This window comes from Notolepis coatsorum, assembly GCF_963971535.1.
Source record: "Notolepis coatsorum genome assembly, chromosome: 5".
NCBI classification, from domain to species: Eukaryota; Metazoa; Chordata; class Actinopteri; order Aulopiformes; family Paralepididae; genus Notolepis; species Notolepis coatsorum.
The window spans coordinates 152,408,503-152,430,141 of NC_140169.1; the positions used below are offsets into that span (position 1 = coordinate 152,408,503).

The 21,639-nt window shown below is 40.8% G+C and overlaps 1 protein-coding gene across 1 annotated transcript; it reads right to left on the reverse strand.

Annotated features, from left to right (window-relative positions):
* Positions 1–18,538: 18,538 nt before the first annotated feature.
* LOC311228432 (zinc-binding protein A33-like) lies at positions 18,539–19,945 on the reverse strand (the record flags this gene model as incomplete). The annotated part of the gene is made up of 1 exon (XM_084314338.1): positions 18,539–19,945. One exon carries the CDS (start codon positions 19,943–19,945, stop codon positions 18,539–18,541), a length of 1,407 nt encoding a protein of 468 aa, XP_084170464.1.
* Positions 19,946–21,639: the final 1,694 nt, after the last annotated feature.

The window sequence follows — 21,639 nt, forward strand, 5'->3', positions numbered from 1 at the left end:
TTGTTTCTAAGAGTGAGTTGAAAAAGCGATGCTCACAAATTTTGTTTATTGTTTTCAATTATTGTTTTGGGCGGTTTTTTCTTTGTTTTGTTTCTTTTCTTTATTTTTTTCTTAGGAACGGAGGATGGTGACGACACAACGGGACTGGTAATATATGTCTATACAGTGGACTGAGAACAATGTGAATGGACTAGAGCTGGTTCAGGGTGTTGTTATCCGCTCATTAAGGATCCAGATCTAGGATCTGGGGGTTGTGTCGCGATTGGTGGAGTGTTGGAAAACATGATTCTCTGTACATTGATAAGCTCAGTAGGTTTTGGTCGCCATTGGCCAAATAGCCTTTGTGTAGGGTGTGGACATGTGCAATTGATGATTGGCTTGTGGGGGACTCTGACGGCTTGTTAGAGGCTGGCAGAGCGTGTGAAAGATGTGTGTTTAAAGCAGACTGTGATTTGTTGCCGTGCGTGTAGGGCTACTGGGGGAGAGGTCTCGTCAGTACTGGCTGTCCGGGCCCCGAGGCAGCTGTCCAGAAACAGAGGTATGATGTTTAGAATGTTATTCCACATCAAAGGGTGGTGGGGATATACTGTTTTGACAGCATAATATAATGAGAGCCATGTGAATTTTTCTGAATTTTGAATATTAACGATCTAGAAGCCATGAAATATATAGATAAATGATTTGGAAAAGAAAGTTGTCAAACTCAGACCAGTAAAGAGTGTCTGAGGGAGGAAAAATATGGATTCTCAATCAATTGTTGTGATAGAAGTAACCTGCGTTGTCCACCGAAGCGATATATACTCACTGCAGGATACGAATGGGAGATTGAGGAGTCAGCAGTCATCAGAGTGTGGTACGAGGAAGACCAAGGACTCCATCGGTACTGTTGATCCAGGACACTGGCTAGTGTCTACCCAGCGGTTCCATGGGGAACCACAACACTGCAGGTACCAAGAGATCCAGGAGAAGCCTAACTCTCAAGCGTTGAGAGTTCCGGCCAACGCAATGACCGAGTCTTGAGGCTTCGGAGGGGAACGAGAGAGGCCAAACGACAGGCAATCTACGAGAAGACAGGCTGCAAGGCCTCATCAACTGCTCCGGCTGTCAACAGACAGGCTGCAAGGCCTTAGCAACTGACCGGGTGTCATCGAGCGAGGGAGTGGAGCCTCTATCGCCCTTATCAACGACCAGGCGGAGGGGGGGGGGAATCAAACCTCTTCCACTATTCCGAGGGTCGACAGGGGTTGAGCCAGCGACGACTGTAGGAGACAACACAACCTCCTCAACAGCCGTGACAGCGCCAGAGGGGAGGTCTCATCACCCCACCTGAGATCGACGCAACTGACATCTGAGGGAAGAGCTCCTGGTTCAACTGAACAGGCCATACAGCAGGGGGTCATGCCCCTATTCGAGTGACAGCACGAGGCACGAGGCCTCGACAGAAGAAGGGGAGGGATCGGAAGTCAACTGGCTTTCTGATTCTACCTCCCTGTGTTGAAGCCAAGAGTTGGCGGTAGCATTAAGAGTGAGATCAGCAGTCTTGATCTGCACCGTCTCTGAGAAATGAGGAGGGGGTGGCCAGGTCAATCCAGAAAACATTGACCCCCCTCTCCTGGTTCCAAGTCAGAATTTGACACCCGCAATGGAAACCAGTGGAAATTGATCCTGGTACGAAAAAGAGTGTCAAAGACTGCACACAATAATGAAAATGGACTGAAAATAAAGATGTTTGGGTGACGATAATTATACATAGGAAAGAGATGTAGAAAAATAATGTTGTTTTGATTTTTTAGGATCCAAGTGTGGGATGCCGTATGTATTATATCCAAGTATGATTTAAAATGTTTTATTTTATCCAGGTAGTGGAAAGCAATAAGTAGAAGTTAGGATCTATGGTTAGCATATAATACTAGCTAATTAAGGATAGTTAATCTCTATCCAAGTGTGGACTGCAGTAGTATTTGGTAACCATAGATCTACATTCTGCCTGAAACTTGTGTTCAAATAGATAAGAGAAAAGGATGTCTGTTACCTTGGGTTAAGGAATTCAGAAACTAATCAAAATCATGTGTTCTAGTCTTATAGAAACAGTCAAAGTGTAACAATTGGCAATCAAATATAGTTTAAACCTGATTTGACTAGGGTGACTTAGCTCATAGAGTGTGTGTGTCTACAGAGACTTGGGCTCACAACAGGAGGTAGATTTGCATACAACTGTTGGCAGCTGCAGACAATAGATCAAGAGTCACCTGTGTTATCTGTTAAACTGGCCCTGTGGCATGACATGTGGGGACAGCTGCCGTAGGAGGGACTAGGATTCAGTATCTCAGTAACTCAGGTACACTTTCAAATGTCTGTTTCTATACCTAAATTAGCTTAAAATGAACTGCAAATGATCCTGTTATATTGTGGTAATAATCCTGAATCTAATGATATGAAATATGCCATGTTTATGAATAAGAATCACAGAGTTTGAAATTAAGCCACTTCTGAAACTACATTGGAAAATACTAAAAGTGCTGAATAATAACTGTATAATGGATTTAAGTTAAAAGAAGATGATTAGAAAACTATAGAAGTGGGCTTAATGATAAAACTACTGTGATTCTCATTTAGCATCAAGAGAAACTATTCAAAAATTATATCTCTGTGTGTATGAAATCAATCTCAATTCGAATATATATATATCTTGGGGTTAATAACCAAAGTATTAAGTTAGTTTAGACGGTATCTAGTTCTTTGACCTGAAACAAAGTAGAGAGGGTTGGCTTACTGAGGACAACCTTCTATTTCAAATTCAAACTTAGGGAGGCCGTGATTGGAGGGGAACATCTGCTTGACGTCACTCCTGTGACATCACGCAGACACTCCCGGCTTTACATAAAAAGGGGGGTGTTGTGACTTTGGAGACACACTGAAAACGGAACCAACACAGGAACACACCTCCCACCTTTTCACACAGCGGAGCGGCAGCAGGAACAAAGGAACACAGGGAGAACAAGCTTTTGGAACTGAGAACACGGTCTTTGTTATCAACAGAGAACAAAGACAATTCAACAACTATCATACTTTAATCTACTTTCTTAGTCTAGTTGGGATCGCAGACAGCATAGTGTCTAGTGATCCGACTATTGCGTTCTTTTTTTTAATTGAACCAGAACCATTGTGATTACACTTTTAACTTTGAATTAAAACCAGATTTGAGACAACTTCTCCTTCATTTCTCCTGCTTAGCTGCCGTCGAACAAGGCCAGTATGGTCTTTTGAAAGTACCAGGGCTTTTAGGACAGACAATTCACAACGCAGAGTATTGGTTCTGATCACATCAGAACATAGACCCTAGGTGCAGTGGCGGCTCGCCACTAGGGGCGCTCGGGCGCCGCCCCCCCCTCAGGCCCTACCCTGGTTATATGAGAGAACAAGAAAAATAAGTTTTTAGTTTTTAGTTTTATAGCCCTATAAATAATATAAACATGTTTAAAATTAATAATATTTACTCATTTTAAGTATGTTTGTGTTTCCAATGCACAATATAACGTTATTATCGCAATTAAAAAACACTCGTTTTCCAGAGCAGGAAGTGACATCACGTTTTTTTTATTTTTTTTAATTTTTTCGTATTTCTCGGCCCGGGCTATACGCGATAGCGCTCTGAGTGCGCGTCACAGTTTGATCGCTGTATCCATCACAGCCAATCAGTGCATAACGCGTTGTGCGTTGAAATATGACTATTATGTTGGAATCCGGGCGCGATTTGAAGCGGTCTAGCCAGTAGCGTCAAGAATATCTGTAGCCGCATTTCGCAGAGACGCTCTCTGATTGGCCGACGCCAGTATTTTTTTCCGTAGCAGAATTTCACAGAGACGATCTCTGATTGGCCGAATCCAATTTCTAATGTTCCAATTCTAGGTTATTCCTAGGTTGGTCGGTGGAGATAGTTGTGTTGTTGTGAGAATGATGCAGGCAGCTGTTTGTCTTAGACGAGCGTGCCGTGACTGCAAGTTCTTTAGACTGTTAAGCTTAGGCACTCTTTCAAAGTTGGTTAAGGTTAGAGTTTGTCTTAGAGCATGGCGATAGAACGCCAGGTAGTTTGCAGGCTGTTCGAGGCGGAAATGGACAAAGACACAGCTCTTCACTCACACAGCTTGTTGGCTAACAACAAGCTATATGGATGCGGAGGGACAACAATGGATGGACATCAACACAGGCTGGATGGACAATGCCATGTAGTGGATATACTTTATCAACAAGCCAACAACAAGGTAGATTAGCGATCTTAACTCTAGTTTAATACATGATACGTTGTCTACTGATGCCGCATAACGTTGTAACGTTACAGCTTTCAGCTAACGTTAGCTACTGCTAGCTGTTAGCTCCGTTATCTTAGCTGGCCACTTTTATAATTACTTCATGGAAACGGAGTAACGTTAACGTTTAAACGTTATGTCGAGGTCATACAATACTACAGTCGACATAAGGTTAACGTTACCCCGTTTCCATGAAGTGTTTAAATAGCAGCAATCTTGTTGAAAATGTAACTTTACTAAAATGCTCTCTCTCTCTCTCTCGCTCTCTCTCTCTCTCTCTCTCTCTCTCTCTCTCTCTCTCGCTCTCTCTCTCTCTCTCTCTCTCTCTCTCTAATTTCGCCGCATGTGGGGCATAACCACTCAGACAATGAATGGTAACTTGTTTAAAATAACGAGCTTTACAAATGTGTTTATTATTGAATGGATCTGACATCATCTGAGAGAGAGAGAGAGAGAGAGAGAGAGAGAGAGAGAGCGAGAGAGAGAGAGAGAGAGCGAGAGAGAGAGAGAGAGAGAGAGAGAGAGAGAGCTGTGCGTGTTTGTGTTGGGCTATTGGAAACGTCGTTGCATTTGACTGACTGATCATATATTGATCGATGGCAATGGTGATAATATTCGCCAATGCGTGCCTTGTACATGTTTGCAAAATGTTTGGTATAGCGCCCCTAGTGGCGAAGTACCCACCGGCCGCCACTGCCTAGGTGACTTCACAAGCATGAATGTGTAGTAGCTGCTGCCTTCTTGCAAGAGGCTACTCATTCATCTCTAGGGGTGCGCTGAGTTTGTCCCCTCGCCCTGTCTCCCTGTGAGTGGCTGCACGTATCCGCTTCAAGGCCCTCAACCTAGCATACCGTGCGGCAAAGGGCACCGCTCCCGCCTACCTCTGGTCAATGGTCTCTAACTACACACCCTCAAGACCTCTACGCTCTGCATCTTCTGGCCGCCTCAGACCTACTCCTATCCGAGCTCCGGGAGGGTCATCAAAGAGAAGCCGCCTATTCTCAGTCCTTGCCCCACAATGGTGGAATGAACTACCCACCCCAGTTAGGACAGCCGAACCCCGTCCAATCTTTCGCCGTCGACTAAAGACGCACTTCTTCAACCATTATCTGAAATAATGGGATTTTTTTTTTATAAATAAACAAATAAATCTAACCCCAACTAACCTTACTGTCATGCACTTGTCCTAATAAACGAACCTACACTGTAACACGCAACACTTTGATGAACATTGTTACTCAGCTGATAGAGTTGTACCCTTCCTGATGACCTGTCGTACATAACTTGTAAGTCGCTTTGGATAAAAGCGTCAGCTAAATGACTAAATGTAAATGTAAATGTAAATGTGGTGATGACCAGAGTGGTGGACGTCCCGTGGTGATGACCGGGAGGAGGATGCGATCTAAGTCAGCCCCCATACCTCAAATGGATCCGTCATCAGCTCTATTTTCAATGCAAAGCAGTGAGTTCACCTCTTGGTATAGCGGCCTGTGCTGTCGACGTCCCCAATAGTTCTGCAGTTCTGCAGCCGTTAGTCGTCCAGCCGCTGGCAGCGGTCTATGCCCACGGTGCCATGATTTATGTATTGATAATATAGCCTGCAGCAAAACATGAATATTATAATACTGCATCCACACACAGTGGTTCACATCACACTTACTCTACAGGCACGTGCAAACGCAAACAAACACACACACACTAGGGCTGAGCCCAAACGCTCGAATGTTCGGACCTTCGTTCCTTACGTTGGCATTAGAATTCTAAATCAAGATTCGAATTTTTTATTTTTAATACATTTATTTTAAATGTTTTATATATATCACTGATTCTTGAGAGTCGGGACAAAACACTTTTTAAATATTATATTTTGAGAATACACACTATATTGATTAGAGTTATATATTCATGTAGAGAAAGGTCTGAGCTATTTAACCATGTAAAGGTGCGGGCTCTACATAGAAAAACATTTTCAACAAATTCACATGTTTCCCTTTGAAACTTGATTTGTGTTAACTCTGTCAGACACACAAAAAAGTATATAATTCTAATTATTCCAGTCCAACAAGAATCTAAAGTTCTGAAGTATGTTGTAATATAAGAGAGGTTGAGATCCAAGGCAGCTCTACAGTTTTTAAAAAGCCTTTAATAAGTGGCTTACATTATTTAGAAAAATCTTTTAAAAGTCCAACATGTTTCGGCCTACATGGCCTTCTTCAGGGTGTTGCTGTGACAAAAACAATACTGTGACTAAATAGAGGAAAAAAGGAAAAAACACACAACTCAGGGAGACACTAATTACAATGGGGGACAGCTGGTCCCAATTAAATGAAGGCAAAGCAACATTCTCAATTTGAGTTGAAGTAAATATACAATAATACTAAATAGAAAAACAAATTTGTATATTATATAAGTATATATACACACAAGCTCAAAATATTATAACAACATAAAGAAATGAGTCAAAAATAGAATAGACCAATAACAATATAAACAATTACCAACAATTATCAAAAAACAATTATCAAAAGACAACAATGTAAGAGCATTGAGTAATGCATGACAAAGAATAATAATACTATAATGTAATCTACTTAGCCTATAAAAGTGACAGTATGTCCGTAGAGTCATTTAAACCTGTAAAGAGGTGGCCTGTAGTCTATCAAAATACAATAAATAACAATGTATAAATACAATAAATAAATAAAGTGATCTACTGGCCTATAAAAATGATACCATGTCTATGGAATCATTTAAACCTGGGAGTGAGGTGGCCTGTAGTCTATCGATCCAGCGACTTTCTTTCTGGTTTAGAATTCTTTGTCTATTACCTCCTCTAGACGTGAGTGGAACACTGTCAATTCCGATAGCTGTAAATAAAGCAGAGGTACTATGGTGAACTTCATGAATATGTTTAGCCATTGCATAATCCATGTTGTTAGTTTTAATAGCATATTTATGATCTGCCAGTCGATCAAGTAGACAGCGTTTCGTACGACCAACATAGAAAGAGTCACATTTGGAACAAGACAGTATATAAATAACATGTGTCGTTTGACAATTAATAAAGCTGTTAGAAGTATATGTCTGTTTTGTAACTGGGTGGGTAAAAGCTTTTGATCTTATCACCACATCACATTGTTTGCAGTGACCACATCTATACGTTCCTATAGGAGGCTTAGGTAGCCATGTAGATTTGACATCTGCCGGTAGATGGCTTCGTACTAATTTATCTCCGAGATTGGGAGCTCTCCTAAATGTACAGAGGGGCGGGTCAGGGAAAATGTTAGACAGGGACTCATCACATTGGATCAAGCTCCAATTCTTTTTAATTATATTGCGAACAGCAAGGGCTTTAGTACTATAAGTGGTAGAGAAAAACACCCTATCGGTTTTCTCTTTCAGTGTCTTTCTTTTTAAGAGGGAGTCGCGTTCTACAGTAGCGGCTTCAGATATAGCTATTTTAAGAGTATTATGTGTATAGCCACGTTCTCTAAAGCGATCATACATTTCTCCGCTCTTTTCTCTAAAATCAGCCTCACTGTCACAAATTCTACGTACTCTTTTAAATTGGCCGTACGGAACATTGTTGATCAAAGTAGAGGGGTGGAAGCTCTCTGCATGTAAAATAGTATTTTTATGCGTTAACTTCCTGTACAATGACGTATGTAAGTCACCATTCAAGTCTTTAGTGATTTCTAAGTCCAGAAAATGGATCTTATCAGGACTAAAATCTAGAGACAGTTTTATATTTGGGTTAGTGTTGTTCAAATAACTATGAAAAGCTTTCAATTCATCAATAGTGCCTTTCCACCACATAATGATGTCATCTATATATCTGGCCCACCAGATGATCTTATCTTTAAATACGTTTTGAGTGTTGAACACATAGTCCTCCTCCCATTTTCCCATAAACAAGCCTGCATATGAAGGGCTAAAACATGCACCCATAGCACAGCCTTTTACCTGTCGATAAATTTTGTCCTGAAATAAAAACACATTATTAAGTAAAGTAAATTTGGTTAGTTCGACCAAAAAATCTGTAGGGGGGTCCTGTGAGTCAGTGCGAGTATCTAAAAAATGTCTCATGGCTGTCATGCCTTGGTCATGGGCAATACTGGTGTAAAGGGCTTCTACATCCATTGTCGCCAAGTAAGTGCCTGGTCCAATATTACCTTGCTCTTTGATTTTATTGAGAACATCTGTAGTGTCCTGTAAATAAGCTGGAAGCGTTGGAAGTAGTGAAGGATTAGATACAACTCTGAAATAACATTTAAATCCTTTACCATGTTCAAAAATAGTATAATAATAGCATAGTATGACGTTATTGATGGATTTGTCAACTCCGTCAGCTTACACGTCAACTCCGTCAGACACAAAATCTGATGGAGTTGATGTCTGACGGAGACATTTTCCCTCCAAGCCTGTATTGTGCACTGCAGATAGTGTTTAGTTACTCTGGTATGCAATAAAATATAATATATAAACCTCAGGTGTAATTTCACACTATTCTGAAAACCCAGAGTTAGAAATATTAGCATTTTCAAACTTTGTTTTAAATTTTGATATGATAAAAAAAAAACATTAAGTAAATAAGACACAATAGGATGAAGATCTAATGCTACTTTATTACTTAAACAACATAAACTGAAGAAGGTATTTGTATTTTCCCCAAGATTAACAAAAATAAACATCTGATATTGTTGACAATGATCTGACGGTCATCTGAGAAACTGACGGAGTTGACAAAATTGGATTTACATCTCTGCTAAATTTTTTAAACAGATGAAAGTGACAATAATAAGAACTAATAACTCCTTGTCTTATACTGAACATTTTGTTAACTCAATTGTAATAAACAACAAACTTTACATACACTGTTTCCAACTATTACAAAATGCACCGTTTCCAACAACAAAAACAATAATGGAGAACAGGACCCCTTCTTCTCGTCCCTGTTTTCATCTACCTCCTCTACACCACTTCCTGATCTCCACTTTCTCACCCACTTCTCCTCTTCCTTTCCTTCTGCATTTCTGATTAGTTTCACTATGATGTCTTGAACTGGGCAGAAACAGACATCCTTCTTGCCACATTTGGGCTGAACCTTTTCTGTTGGACCATGGGGATGCAGAAATTCAACTTTCACATCTTGTTGCTCATTATCCACATTGATGGTCTTGGCTAGCCACCAGTGGTCATCATATACTACTGCTAACCAGTATCCATTACTAAGGCTGCTAACAGTCGTTACTGTCACCGTACCCTCAGGACCTTTCAAAGGTTCTTTGTCCAACTCCTCCATTACATCTTCCATCTCGATACCCTCTTCCATCTCATTTTCCATCTCCTCCCACAACATGGCCAGAGGTCTCTTCTTCCTTGCCCTCCGTGTATCACTCTGCTGTTCTCCTGGGTTGCCATGGTAATAGGAGGTAGCTGGGCAGAAGCACTGGCAATCCAACATCTCGCTGCAAAAGCAGGATAGTTGTCTGTTGTGGATCCTGTCCTTATGTGTGATGATCTGGTGTATTTGTCTTGTTGAGGGAACCGGTTTGAGAGGATTCATGAGAAGTGTCGTATCTTTGCATGTCTTCTTCCACAATGTGATACAGCTGAACACCATTCAGACTGTTTGAGACCTTTTTGAAGAATATGTGTCCATCCGTCACATCATTTCCTCTCAGGACCAGGTTGTCAGCTGTTCTTTTTACTCTTATTTACTTTATTCTTAGGGACCTGCACTGGCTCCCCATTGCTGCACGAATCCGCTTCAAGGCCCTCGACCTAGCATACCGTGCGGCAAAGGGAACCGCTCCCGCCTACCTCCGGTCAATGGTCTCTAACTACACACCCTCAAGACCCCTACGCTCTGCATCTTCTGGCCGCCTCAGACCTACTCCTATCCAAGCTCCGGGAGGGTCATCAAAGAGAAGTCGCCTATTCTCAGTCCTTGCCCCACAATGGTGGAATGAACTACCCACCCCAGTTAGGACAGCCGAATCACGTCCAATCTTTCGCCGTCGACTAAAGACGCACTTCTTCAACCATTATCTGAATTAAAAAAAAAAAAAAAAAAAAAAAAAAATCTAACCCTAACTAACCGTACTGTCATGCACTTGTCCTAATAAACTAACCTACACTGTAGCACTCAACACTTTGATGAACATTGTTGCTCAGCTGATAGAGTTGTGCCCTTCCTGATGGCTTGTCGTACAGAACTTGTAAGTCGCTTTGGATAAAAGCGTCAGCTAAATGACTAAATGTAAATGTAAATGTTCTTTTTACTCTTCCGCCAATGCCGTCTGGTGCGCCCTTACCATGAGAAGTGGGGAAGAAGTTCCACGTTGTCTTTTCAAACCCCAGAAGAAAAAAGTTCTTCTTGTTCTTGTTTGCTTGGACCATCAGACCAAAAGTGCACGGTGGTAACCTGTGGATATTTTGTCTTGATATCTTTTAGGACTGGATCCATTTGTGTCCAGATTGCCGCAGCATCCTGTCTCTTTGACTCTGACAGTGTGCAAAACCCTGCCTTTCCACCCTTAGTGTAATACATTCTGGTATGGAGTGTTATCTGTGGCAGATTTTGTCCGAAATGGCAGGCCTGAACTTCAGCTTTATATTTGAATTTCCAGGATTCTGAAAAGTCAACATGGACGATTGCTGTACTCTCATCACAGGACTCAATTGTGTTGCTGTATTCTTTTGACTGGTTTCGCACTGAACACACATGTGTTGTGGTTTCCTTTCTGAGTTTTTGCTCATAGAGTTTGATGAGCTCTGAAAGGCTGCCTCGGTGTTCGACGAGCTTAGTGTTGATGTCGATTCCATTGCGTGTGTCTTCTTGAACTCTCTCCCCCTGCCTCCATTGAACATCGATTTTGTCTTGCTCTTGGGTTGTAACTGTACCTTTGTTTAGACATCGTGAGCAGGCGCGAAGAAGGCATGTCTCACTTGCTGCAGAGCAACAAACTAATTGAAAACTGTCATCCAGTATGTTTGACTTCACAACACCAGACATTTTAAGGACCTCGAGCATTAAGCATGCATTTTCATGTATTTGACACAGACATGTCTTCCAATCAGATGCTTTTGGTGCTGTGACATAGAAGGGCCTCAGAGCACAGAATGAAGAATAGCTCAGCTTTAGAGTGGGGTTCTTAATCTGGAATTCAGTGTGGAGGTTGAGCATGGAGTCTAGCAGGATCATTATCTGCCGCTTGATCTTGTTCCTGGTGATTGTGTCAGTCTTATCCGTCGTCACACGTGCAGAGTTCAGGAAGAAATCCTGAACAGTCTGTGTTATACCCTGTATTAATGTTGGCTTTTTCTGAGGCTGCTCCTTTTCTCTCATTAACTTGTAGGTTAACCCAAACTCTTTCATTTGTTGAAGAAGACGATACTTTTTAAGAATCGTGCCTGATGACACACTCAGTGCTGGTTTTTGGCGCCGTGGGCCAGGAGTTTGTTTGTTTGTCTTCAGCCCTCTTCTGGGGATGTTGTGGAATAGAAGGGCCTTTTGGATTTTCGGATTCCTTACTTTGCTTCCTGATAGCATCTTCTTTGTTTCCGTGCCTGGAGAGTCCAGTGGTGATGTATTTGTAGCCTTTTTTCTGCACATTATTGTTTTTATCAGGTTGTTTCGTTGCTTTGTTACATTTGTAATATTCTCTTTCATAGTTTTTATTTCTCTTGAATGCCTTTTTCGCATTTTACTTCGTTGCTTTTCCTGTCTGAGAGACTCCCTGCACTGTCTGGCATTGTTATCTAGAATATCCTGATCTGATTTTTATCTGATCCTGATTTTTCTTGAACTCTACACTTGTGACAACTGATAAGATTGAGACAACTGACTAGCAAAATATTATCCTGTTGATCACTCCATACCATAATGTATTACACTATGGATGGAAAGAGTCAGATAAAGGATGATGTAGCAATCTACAGTAGACACACATGGACCAGTCCTATTAAGAATTATTATAAAAATATTAAGATGAAATATCCACAGTTTACCACTGTTCACCTTTGCTCTGATGATCTAAGTAAACAGTATAAGAACAAGAATAACTGTTTTCTTCTGTCTTGTATCCCTACTGGGTTATGAAATTTTACATCAATCAATCAACCACGTAGACAAGTGATATATTTATATTTATGTATTAACACATGTGCTGGGAAAGTAAGACAATTATTCAATAAGCAGACCACAGCCTGCCCATGCTCTAAAAGTCAGAAGTGTATTGTAATGCATGCTATGCATGCTACTTCTGTGCAGATACAACTCTGAAATAACATTTAAATCCTTTACCATGTTCAAAAATAGTATAATAATAGCATAGTATGACGTTATTGATGGATTTGTCAACTCCGTCAGCTTACACGTCAACTCCGTCAGACACAAAATCTGATGGAGTTGATGTCTGACAGAGACATTTTCCCTCCAAGCCTGTATTGTGCACTGCAGCTAGCTAGTTTTTTGGCAGTTGCTAGCTGTCTTAATAATCTCACTGAAACACTTGAATTCAATCCACTATTGTTTTTTAAAAGTATAATAACGGAGAGATGGTGTTGACATGTTCCAGCTGTGACCATAGGAATATTGACATTGTTTGTCTAAAATATCAAAAAGTATCAAATTTACCAGACCATGTGTGGTAGTGTTGCATTCACCACAGGCAGGGAAAGGAAAAGGGGTCCTCAGGGATAGAGCTGGCCATGCTATTGCCTGATTTAATTAGGTTTATGAAAAAGTCTGACGGAGTTGACATAAACTGAGGACACAACTTTGATAGGCAGATTTCTATGGAAAATATTATTTGAGTTTCATGGCATGCATTGTTTTATACATTTATAACCCTTATCCTTGATTTGATATGTATGTAAGTGGAGAGGTTTTTCAAGCTTTTTTGGGCTGGTCAATAATGTGACCCTTGCTGAGGACAAGAAAATTAACATGGGAGCTTCTAACAACAGATTATACATTTAAACAAATATCCCCCAAAAAACAAATATATGTGCTAAAACATAACATCAGTATACACAAGAATCTCAAGAATATATATATATTAAAAAAAATAAATAAAAAAAAATCATATTACCGGGAGCTCAAGGACAGGGCAGCACACAGACAATGCTGGACTTACATGGTGAGCTTTCTTTTTTAGCCACTAGGGGGAGCCCTCTCAATAGGAGAGCCTTTTCTCCCCACCCCCCAGCAGGGGATAGAGGAAAGAAAATAAATACCTCTGACACCATGGAATTGTCAAACTTTGTGAATGTTGTAAATGTTTATTATAGTTCTTTGAATGTAAGTCGAGTAGAGTTAGCAGTGGCTACAACTACAAATATTATTTTATGTGACATGGGTAGAACGGGAGATCATTTCGAATGGAAAGATGACACAAATTAAAAGTATTAAGATGATGTCGCTGAATGTTAATGGAATGAATAATCCAATCAAAAGGAGTAAGGTGATGACGAAGCTTAGAAAAGAGGAGGCACAGGTTATTTTTCTACAAGAAACTCATCTAATACAACAAGAACATGAAAAACTGAAGAGATTCGGATACGAGAATATGTTTTATAGTTCTTTTAAACAGAACCTTAGGAGAGGAGTAGCTATATTGATTAAGAATGCAGTGAAGTTTGAATTGATTAAAGAAGTGAGAGATAAAGAGGGGAGATATGTAATGGCCAAGGGGAAAATGGAAGGCCAAATGGTAACATTAATGAATATATATGCACCCCCAGACAGTGAGAAATACCTATTTGAAACAATCTTTGATATTATAGCAATGGAAGGGGAAGGCGTTTTAATCTGTACAGGAGACTTCAACGTAGTATTGAATTACGACATGGACACGACAAGCACAAAGAGATGGAGAACACACATTAGCAAATATATGAAAATACAAATGACAGAATTAGGAATCACGGATATATGGAGAGAAACACACACACTAGACAGGGAATACACACATTATTCACATCCACACACAACATATTCAGTTATAGATTACTTCCTCATGACAACAGGGGACAGATACAGAGTAGAAGATTGTAGAATAGGGGTAACAGACATATCAGATCACAGCGCAACATATCTGACAGTAAATCTGAAAAGTAGATGGAGAAACACAGTCTGGAGACTGAACGTAGGGCTATTGAATAACAAATGCTTAGTAGACAAAGTAAAAGAAGACATAATAAGATACAGAGAGGAAAATGATAACGGAGAGGTAGATCCAAACATTATATGGGATGCAATGAAGGTAGTAATACGAGGAAAATTGATAGCAAAGGCAGCACTACTCAAGAGGGCCAGAATAGAGACATACCAGAACTTAGTAAAGAAACTGAAAGAATTAGAGAAAAAACACCAAAACTCAAAGAACCAAGAGACACTTAGGGAAGTAAAAGACGTTAGAGAAAAGATAAACAAAGAATTACTGACAGAAATTGAGAAAAAGGCTAGATATGTGAAACAGACATACTATGAAGAAGGAACGAGAGCGACCAGACTCTTAGCTAGACGAATCAGAATACAACAGAAACTAAATACAATACACACAATAAGAGACACAAACACAAACAGGTTACTAAGAGAACCAGCTGAAATAGAGAAGACTTTTGTAGAATACTATAAGACACTATACACACAACCGAAAGCGGCAGGAGAAGAAGAGATAGAGACATTCTTAGAAAAATTAGATAGGAAAGGAACAGAACAAAATATTAAATGCAGAGATACCAGAACAGGAAGTGGGAAATGCGATCAGTAAAGCAAAGAACAATAAGTCACCAGGTAGCGACGGATTCCCTTCGGAATTTTACAAAACATTTAGACAGGAACTGAGGCCCATATTAGAGGCAGCATTTAGACACACAATGAAAAAAGGAACAATGCCACCCTCATGGAAAGAAGCCATAATTACTACGATTCCAAAGGAAGGGAAGGATAAGGAACTATGTAGTAGCTTCAGACCAGTGTCCATACTTAATGTAGATTACAAGATGTATACATCGATAATAGCCAAAAGATTTGAGACATTTATGCCAGATATTATAGACGAAGACCAGACCGGATTCATTAAAGGAAGAAAAACACAGGACAACATAAGAAAGACAGTGCAGATAGTAGAGGAGATACAAAAAGAAGGAGGAAGTGCAGTACTAGTTAGCCTGGATGCAGAAAAAGCATTCGACAGTGTAAGCTGGATATTCCTATATAAAGTATTAGAGAAATTTGGACTAGACAAAAACGTGATGAAAACAATTAGGGCATTATATCAAGAACCAACGGCAAGGATTAAAGTAAATGGCAACCTGACGGACCGGATCAAACTAGAGAGGGCTACAAGACAGGGCTGTTGTCTTTCGCCGACGCTCTTCGATATATTCATCGAACCACTGGCTCAACTAATTAGACAGACCGAGGACATCAAAGGGGTGGAGATAAGGGGAACATAACATAAATTAGGACTGTTCGCAGATGATGTGATAGTATATATGAGACAACCAGACACAAGCTTCCCGACACTGATGGACTTACTGACAGAATATGGATATTACTCAGGATATAGACTTAACGTAACAAAGACACAGACCTTAACATTGAACTACACCCCAACGACAGAGATCAAAGACAAATACAAGATTAAATGGGATATGGACAGGATCAGATACCTAGGAGTGAATATTACAAGAGAGGTGGAGGGACTATACGATGCAAACTATACACAGATTAATCAGAAAATCAAACAAGACCTAGAAAGATGGATAGTAATGCCTCTAGACTTTAGCTCAAGGATCGAAATTATAAAGATGAATATATTACCAAGGTTACTATACCTATTTCAGGCTCTACCTATATTAATACCACAAAGCCAGTTCAGGGAATGGAATAAACAGATATCAAGATTCATATGGGGGGGTGGAAAAGGCCAAGGATAAGATATGTGACTCTACAATTACAAAAGGAGAAAGGAGGAATGGCAATACCTAGTTTAGAAGATTACTACTACGCAGCACAGCTGATAATAGTAACATGTTGGTGCAACGAGAACTATGAAGCCAAATGGAAAGACATAGAAACAAAAAATGAGGGACTCAAAGTGCAGGCACTAATAGGAGACAGGGAGCTATACAGAAGAAAGGAACAACTAATAGACCCAATTACCAAATTCACTATAAATATATGGAACAAGATAGTAAAGAAATACAAGCTAGAAAAAGAAACCAAGATACTGAGATGGATAACGCACGACAACAAATTTAAACCAGGGAAAGAAGATCATGGGTTCAAAAGATGGGAGAGGGGGGGCATAACAGCAATATGTACAATAACAGAAGGAGGGGAGATCCAGACTACAAAAATTGAAAGAAAGATTTGAACTAGAGAATAGCGACCACTTTAGATATTTACAGATTAGGGACTACTACAACAAGGAAATAAAACTAGACAAAGACAAAGATCAGAATGGGATAATTAAGATAATGGTAAAAGCATACGAAGGAAGGAAGGGGGGGGATATCAGCACTATATCGGGCAATAATGGACAGCAAGGACATCACAACCAAATATATTAAGGAAAAGTGGGAGAAGGAATTAGAAACGGAAATAACAGAAGAAGAATGGTATAACATATGTAAGATACAACACACAACCACAGGGTCAAGGATATGGAGGGAGTTTGGGTGGAAAAACATAATTCGATTTTTTATAACACCAGAAATACAGGGCAACTATACACCAACACAGAAACCATCCTGGAGAAAATGTGGACAGGAAATAGCAAACCACACACACATATTCTGGGGATGTCAGATAATAAAGAACTATTGGGAAGAGATAGGAGGGATAATAAATGAAATAGTAGGATATGAAATACCCCAGACAGGACAAGTATTGTATTTAGGGAACTTAACACAGGAAGGAATGCAGGGGAAAGATATATACTTGATTAAGATATTACTAGTAGCAGCCAAGAAAGCACTGACGAAAATGTGGTATAGAGTAGAAGCACCGACGAGGGAACAATGGACAGAGATAGTGGGTGGGATACAGGAAATGGAGAGAATCACATATAGGCTGAGGCTACAAGACGAGAAGTTTGAATCAAAATGGGAGAAGTGGGAAGAGTATAGGAAAAAAAGAAACGACATCACAGGAGAGTGAAAAGGAGACAAGAAGAAAAAACGAAACGAAAATAAACTATGAAGGTACCAAAGAACCCATGTCACTTTTTTGTATTTTTTTTGTATTTTTTTGTATTTATTTATTGTTTCTCTCTTTTCTTTGTTTTTGTTTAGCTGTGTTTTTTCCTTTTCCCCTTTAGTGAATTTATTTTAGGTCAACTTGTCATTCGATTTCGATATAAATTTTTCTAATATCAGCTATATCTTTTAGTTCTTATCTATCGAATTCTATTGTACTGTCGTTTATAATTTTGACCGCCAATTGTATTATTGTATGTGGATGTTTTGTTTGTAAAGCAAAAAACTGGAAATAAAAATTTAAGTATAAAAAAAAAAAAAATCTCAAGAATTAGTGATATATATATATATCTTTTTTATGTTTTTTATTCATTCTGTTTATACCAATGGGGTTTTCTTCACAGTTGCAGATAAAGATTAGGCTACACTAATATTATAATGTTAAAACTGATGAGTTATATTCATAAAAGAAAGTTGATTTAATAAATAAAAAGACTAATTTAATCATATTAATCACTTTATTCAAATTGAGGATTTAGTTTGAGGATATTTATTAAAATTAAATGTACTAATTTGCAAAACGCTGAACTGGAATCAAGAAAGCTCAGAGAAATCTAGTTTGTGCCGGTCGACCGATTCCACTCCGGCGTCGCTCCCTCCTCCATGCGGCGAGCAGAATGTGTTGGGGAGTGTGTGCGCGTGACCCCTCGACCTCGCAGACGATGTCCTAACACCGCTTTGATCTCTCTCTCTCTCTCTCTCTCTCTCTCTCTCTCTCTCTCTCTCTCTCTCTCTCTCTCTCTCTCTCTCTCTCTCTCTCTCTCTCTCTCTCTCTCTCTCTCTCTCTCTCTCTCATACACATACACACACATGTAGTCAAGCAAAAAAAAATCTTCTTTTATTCTATATATTTATTTCTTCTTCTAATTACTAGCATGTGGTTATCTATCTATCTTTATGCCAGCTGTGCAACAGGGTTTTATACAAACACACACAAACACACCTCACTGTCATGACTATATCACAGAGAGAGACACCTCTGATTGGCAGATGTTTATATCAGGGTGTTTGGCATCACCAGCCTCTCCTATAGTGAAGAATGGGTAGAGTTTCTCAGTGAAGGTGTGTTCATAAGTATAGATGTGAGTCATGTCTTCAGGGTCGTAGAAGGACAGCTTCCCCCCATCATTGTCCAGCTGTACTCTGATCCTCTGGAGGCTCCTCTTCACTGTGAGGGTCTCACCCAGAACATTATAGTACTCACCACTCTGATAACTTAGAGCCCAGATACCATGTTGTGGTGATGCCACTAGCCCCTCGCTCTTGTTGTCAAATGACTCTTTAGCTACACCTATAGCCCAGCTAGGATGGTCTCCCACCTCCACCTCCCAGCTGTGTTTCCCTGAGCTGAAGCTCTCAGAACCCAGAACAATGTTATACCTGTTCCTCTCTGGGTTGTCAGGGAGCTGCTGCTTTGTGTCTGTGAGTCTCACACTGGTCAGATCATCAGATATAGAGAACCGGGGATGTGCAGTGTTTGGGTCCAGAGTGACAGGAGTGAACTTGACTCTCTCCTTCATCTTCTCCCAGACTCTGAAGGTCAGGTTGCCCAGGTGTTTGGCCTCGTCTATCAGCGCTCCTGAGACCAGCTGTGGACGAGGCAGGTTGCACTGAGCTCTGTTCAGTGTGGTCTTGTAGTTCTGCAGGAAGGAGACGTCTTCAGCTCTCAGCTCCCGCTCTACGACTCCGATCGTGTCTGAAAGGGTTGACATCTCTCTCTTCAGCCCCTCAATCTTCTCCTTCATCGGCTGACCCTTCTGCTCCTCTTCCTCCTTCAGTGCAGCTACCCTGGCCTCCTCTTCCTCGTGGAGAAACTGGTGAAGCTTCTTAAACTCCTCCTTAATCTGCTTCTCTGTGTGCAGGGTCTGGACCTTCAAGTGTTCTGCTGTGCGGTCGCATGTGTGTTTGATTTCATTAAAGACCTTTAGCTTGTCACGCAAGGTCTTCAGTGGAGCCTGGAGCTCCTTCTTGTGGTCCTCCGAAGCTTCATCTATGGGGCAGAAGTTGTGGCTGTTGTGTTTTCTGGAGGACTGACACACCACACAGATGAGCTGGAGGTCATCCAGACAGAAGAGCTTGAATTTCTCACTGTGCAGACTGCAGAGCACCTCTGGACCGGCTGGAGCTCCCTCGCTTCTCTCCCTGAAGGCCTCACACAGGTTATTCAAAGTAAAGTTACGAGGAGGATCTGAACTTGAAGAGACTTCCCTACAACATGGACAGTCCTTGTCTTCTCTGTCTCTCCAGTATTCCTGCAGACAGGCTTTACAGAAGCTGTGGCCACACGACACGACGACAGGATCTGTATAGATCTCATGGCACACGATACAAGACAGATCCTCTTCACAATGAGACGAAGCCATTTTGTCTCTCAGTAACACTCCCTCCTCTGGAATGCTCCCAAGTGAATACTTTCACTTTGAATGACGATTGTTATAAACTTACTTAGATTCAGTCAGCAGCTGGTTGAAGTCACTGTTTGATCACTATTCCTTCCTGTGTTTGTCTAAAGCTAGTCCTACTCCTTCAGTACGAGCTGTGGGTTTTATCCAGAGTCTTTTACAGCAGGCGCGTGTATCTCAGTGTCGGTCGAAGAGGAGAAAGTGAAGAATCGTCAGTTTGGTGAACATTATGTGCTCTCTGGATTTACTGTCACAACTACAGAGCAACCACACCCAATGTGTTTCCTCTTCCTCTTCCTCTTTTTTTTTTAACAAGTTCAGAGGAAAGAGTCATTCACATCAGCATTTCATATTAATTCCCACAGTGGCATAAAAAATGTCTTTTCAGTATCGTGACAACACTTGTCAGTTGCAATGTGACAGCTCTGTTTACACATCATTCCTATTCCCTTTTATTCTTCATGGGGCATATATATATAAGTACATATATCATTTTTGTTTTGATTGTATTGTTCCACTTTTGCTTTGGCAATGTACAGTAAACTCATGTTTTCTCATGCCCATTGAATTGAGTGTGTGTGTTGTCTGTGTATGCAGAGTGTGAAATAAATGGGTCATGCTGCCTGCATGCCCAACATGAAGAAGTTAGTCTCGTCATTCTTGTAATTGCTACACTACACCGTTACAATGATATATAGAATATCATATTATATTATATACCCATTCAATATGCACATGACAGAAAATATTATATGCCATATAATATTTTCTGTCATGTGTATTGAATCGGTATTACTAATACTATTAATACTAATACTAGCCGAGAGTAGGACACATTTTGGCTGGTAGCTCCCGGCTCGGTGGTAAATTAAAAAGTAGATCTTGGTTCAAAAAAGGTTGGGCACCCCTGCGTTAGGTTAACGCCTCAGATTGGTAGAGTGGGAGGGGGGGGGGGGGGGTGGTGGAGGGGGGGGGGGGGGGGGGTTTGTGGAGAGAGGAGGGGGGGGTTGGTGGAGAGAGGAGGGGGTTGGTGGAGTGAGGAGGGGGGGGGGTTGGTGGAGTGAGGAGGGGGGGGGGGGGTTGGTGGAGAGAGGAGGGGGGGGGGGTTGGTGGAATGGGAGCATTTTTGGACAAGGCTCATTTGCATAGAAAGGGGACAACTCTGTAGTGGTGCGGTAGACCACGGGTTCGAAACTCCCTCGGGGCATCGACGTTTAAGGTGACGATATCACAACCAAATTAAATAACATTTATTTGTAAGGCCCGACAACACACGTTACAGTAATGTCCCCATGGGCTGGACACATCTTCTTTAAACAAGTCAAGAAGAAACATCACAATAAGTCACAACCGTTACATATGTGCACATGCTTACCAACTGTTTCGCCTGTTTTATAGCAACACTACTATCATCGATGGCCCTTCTAAGGTTTCTCCCCTCCACATTGCCTGTGGTGCTTTTTTCCTATTGCTAGGTTTTGTGAGTTTTTCCTTACCTTCGCGTGGGGTATGTCTGGGAGTGTTGCATTCATCTATTCATTTGACATTTTATTTTGGATTTCATGGTGTTTTGTTTTGTTCTTGATTTATTGTTTCTTCTGGACTTGACCACTCGGGAGCCCCAGCTTCCTCCTCCAGAGCGCTACAATGGAGGT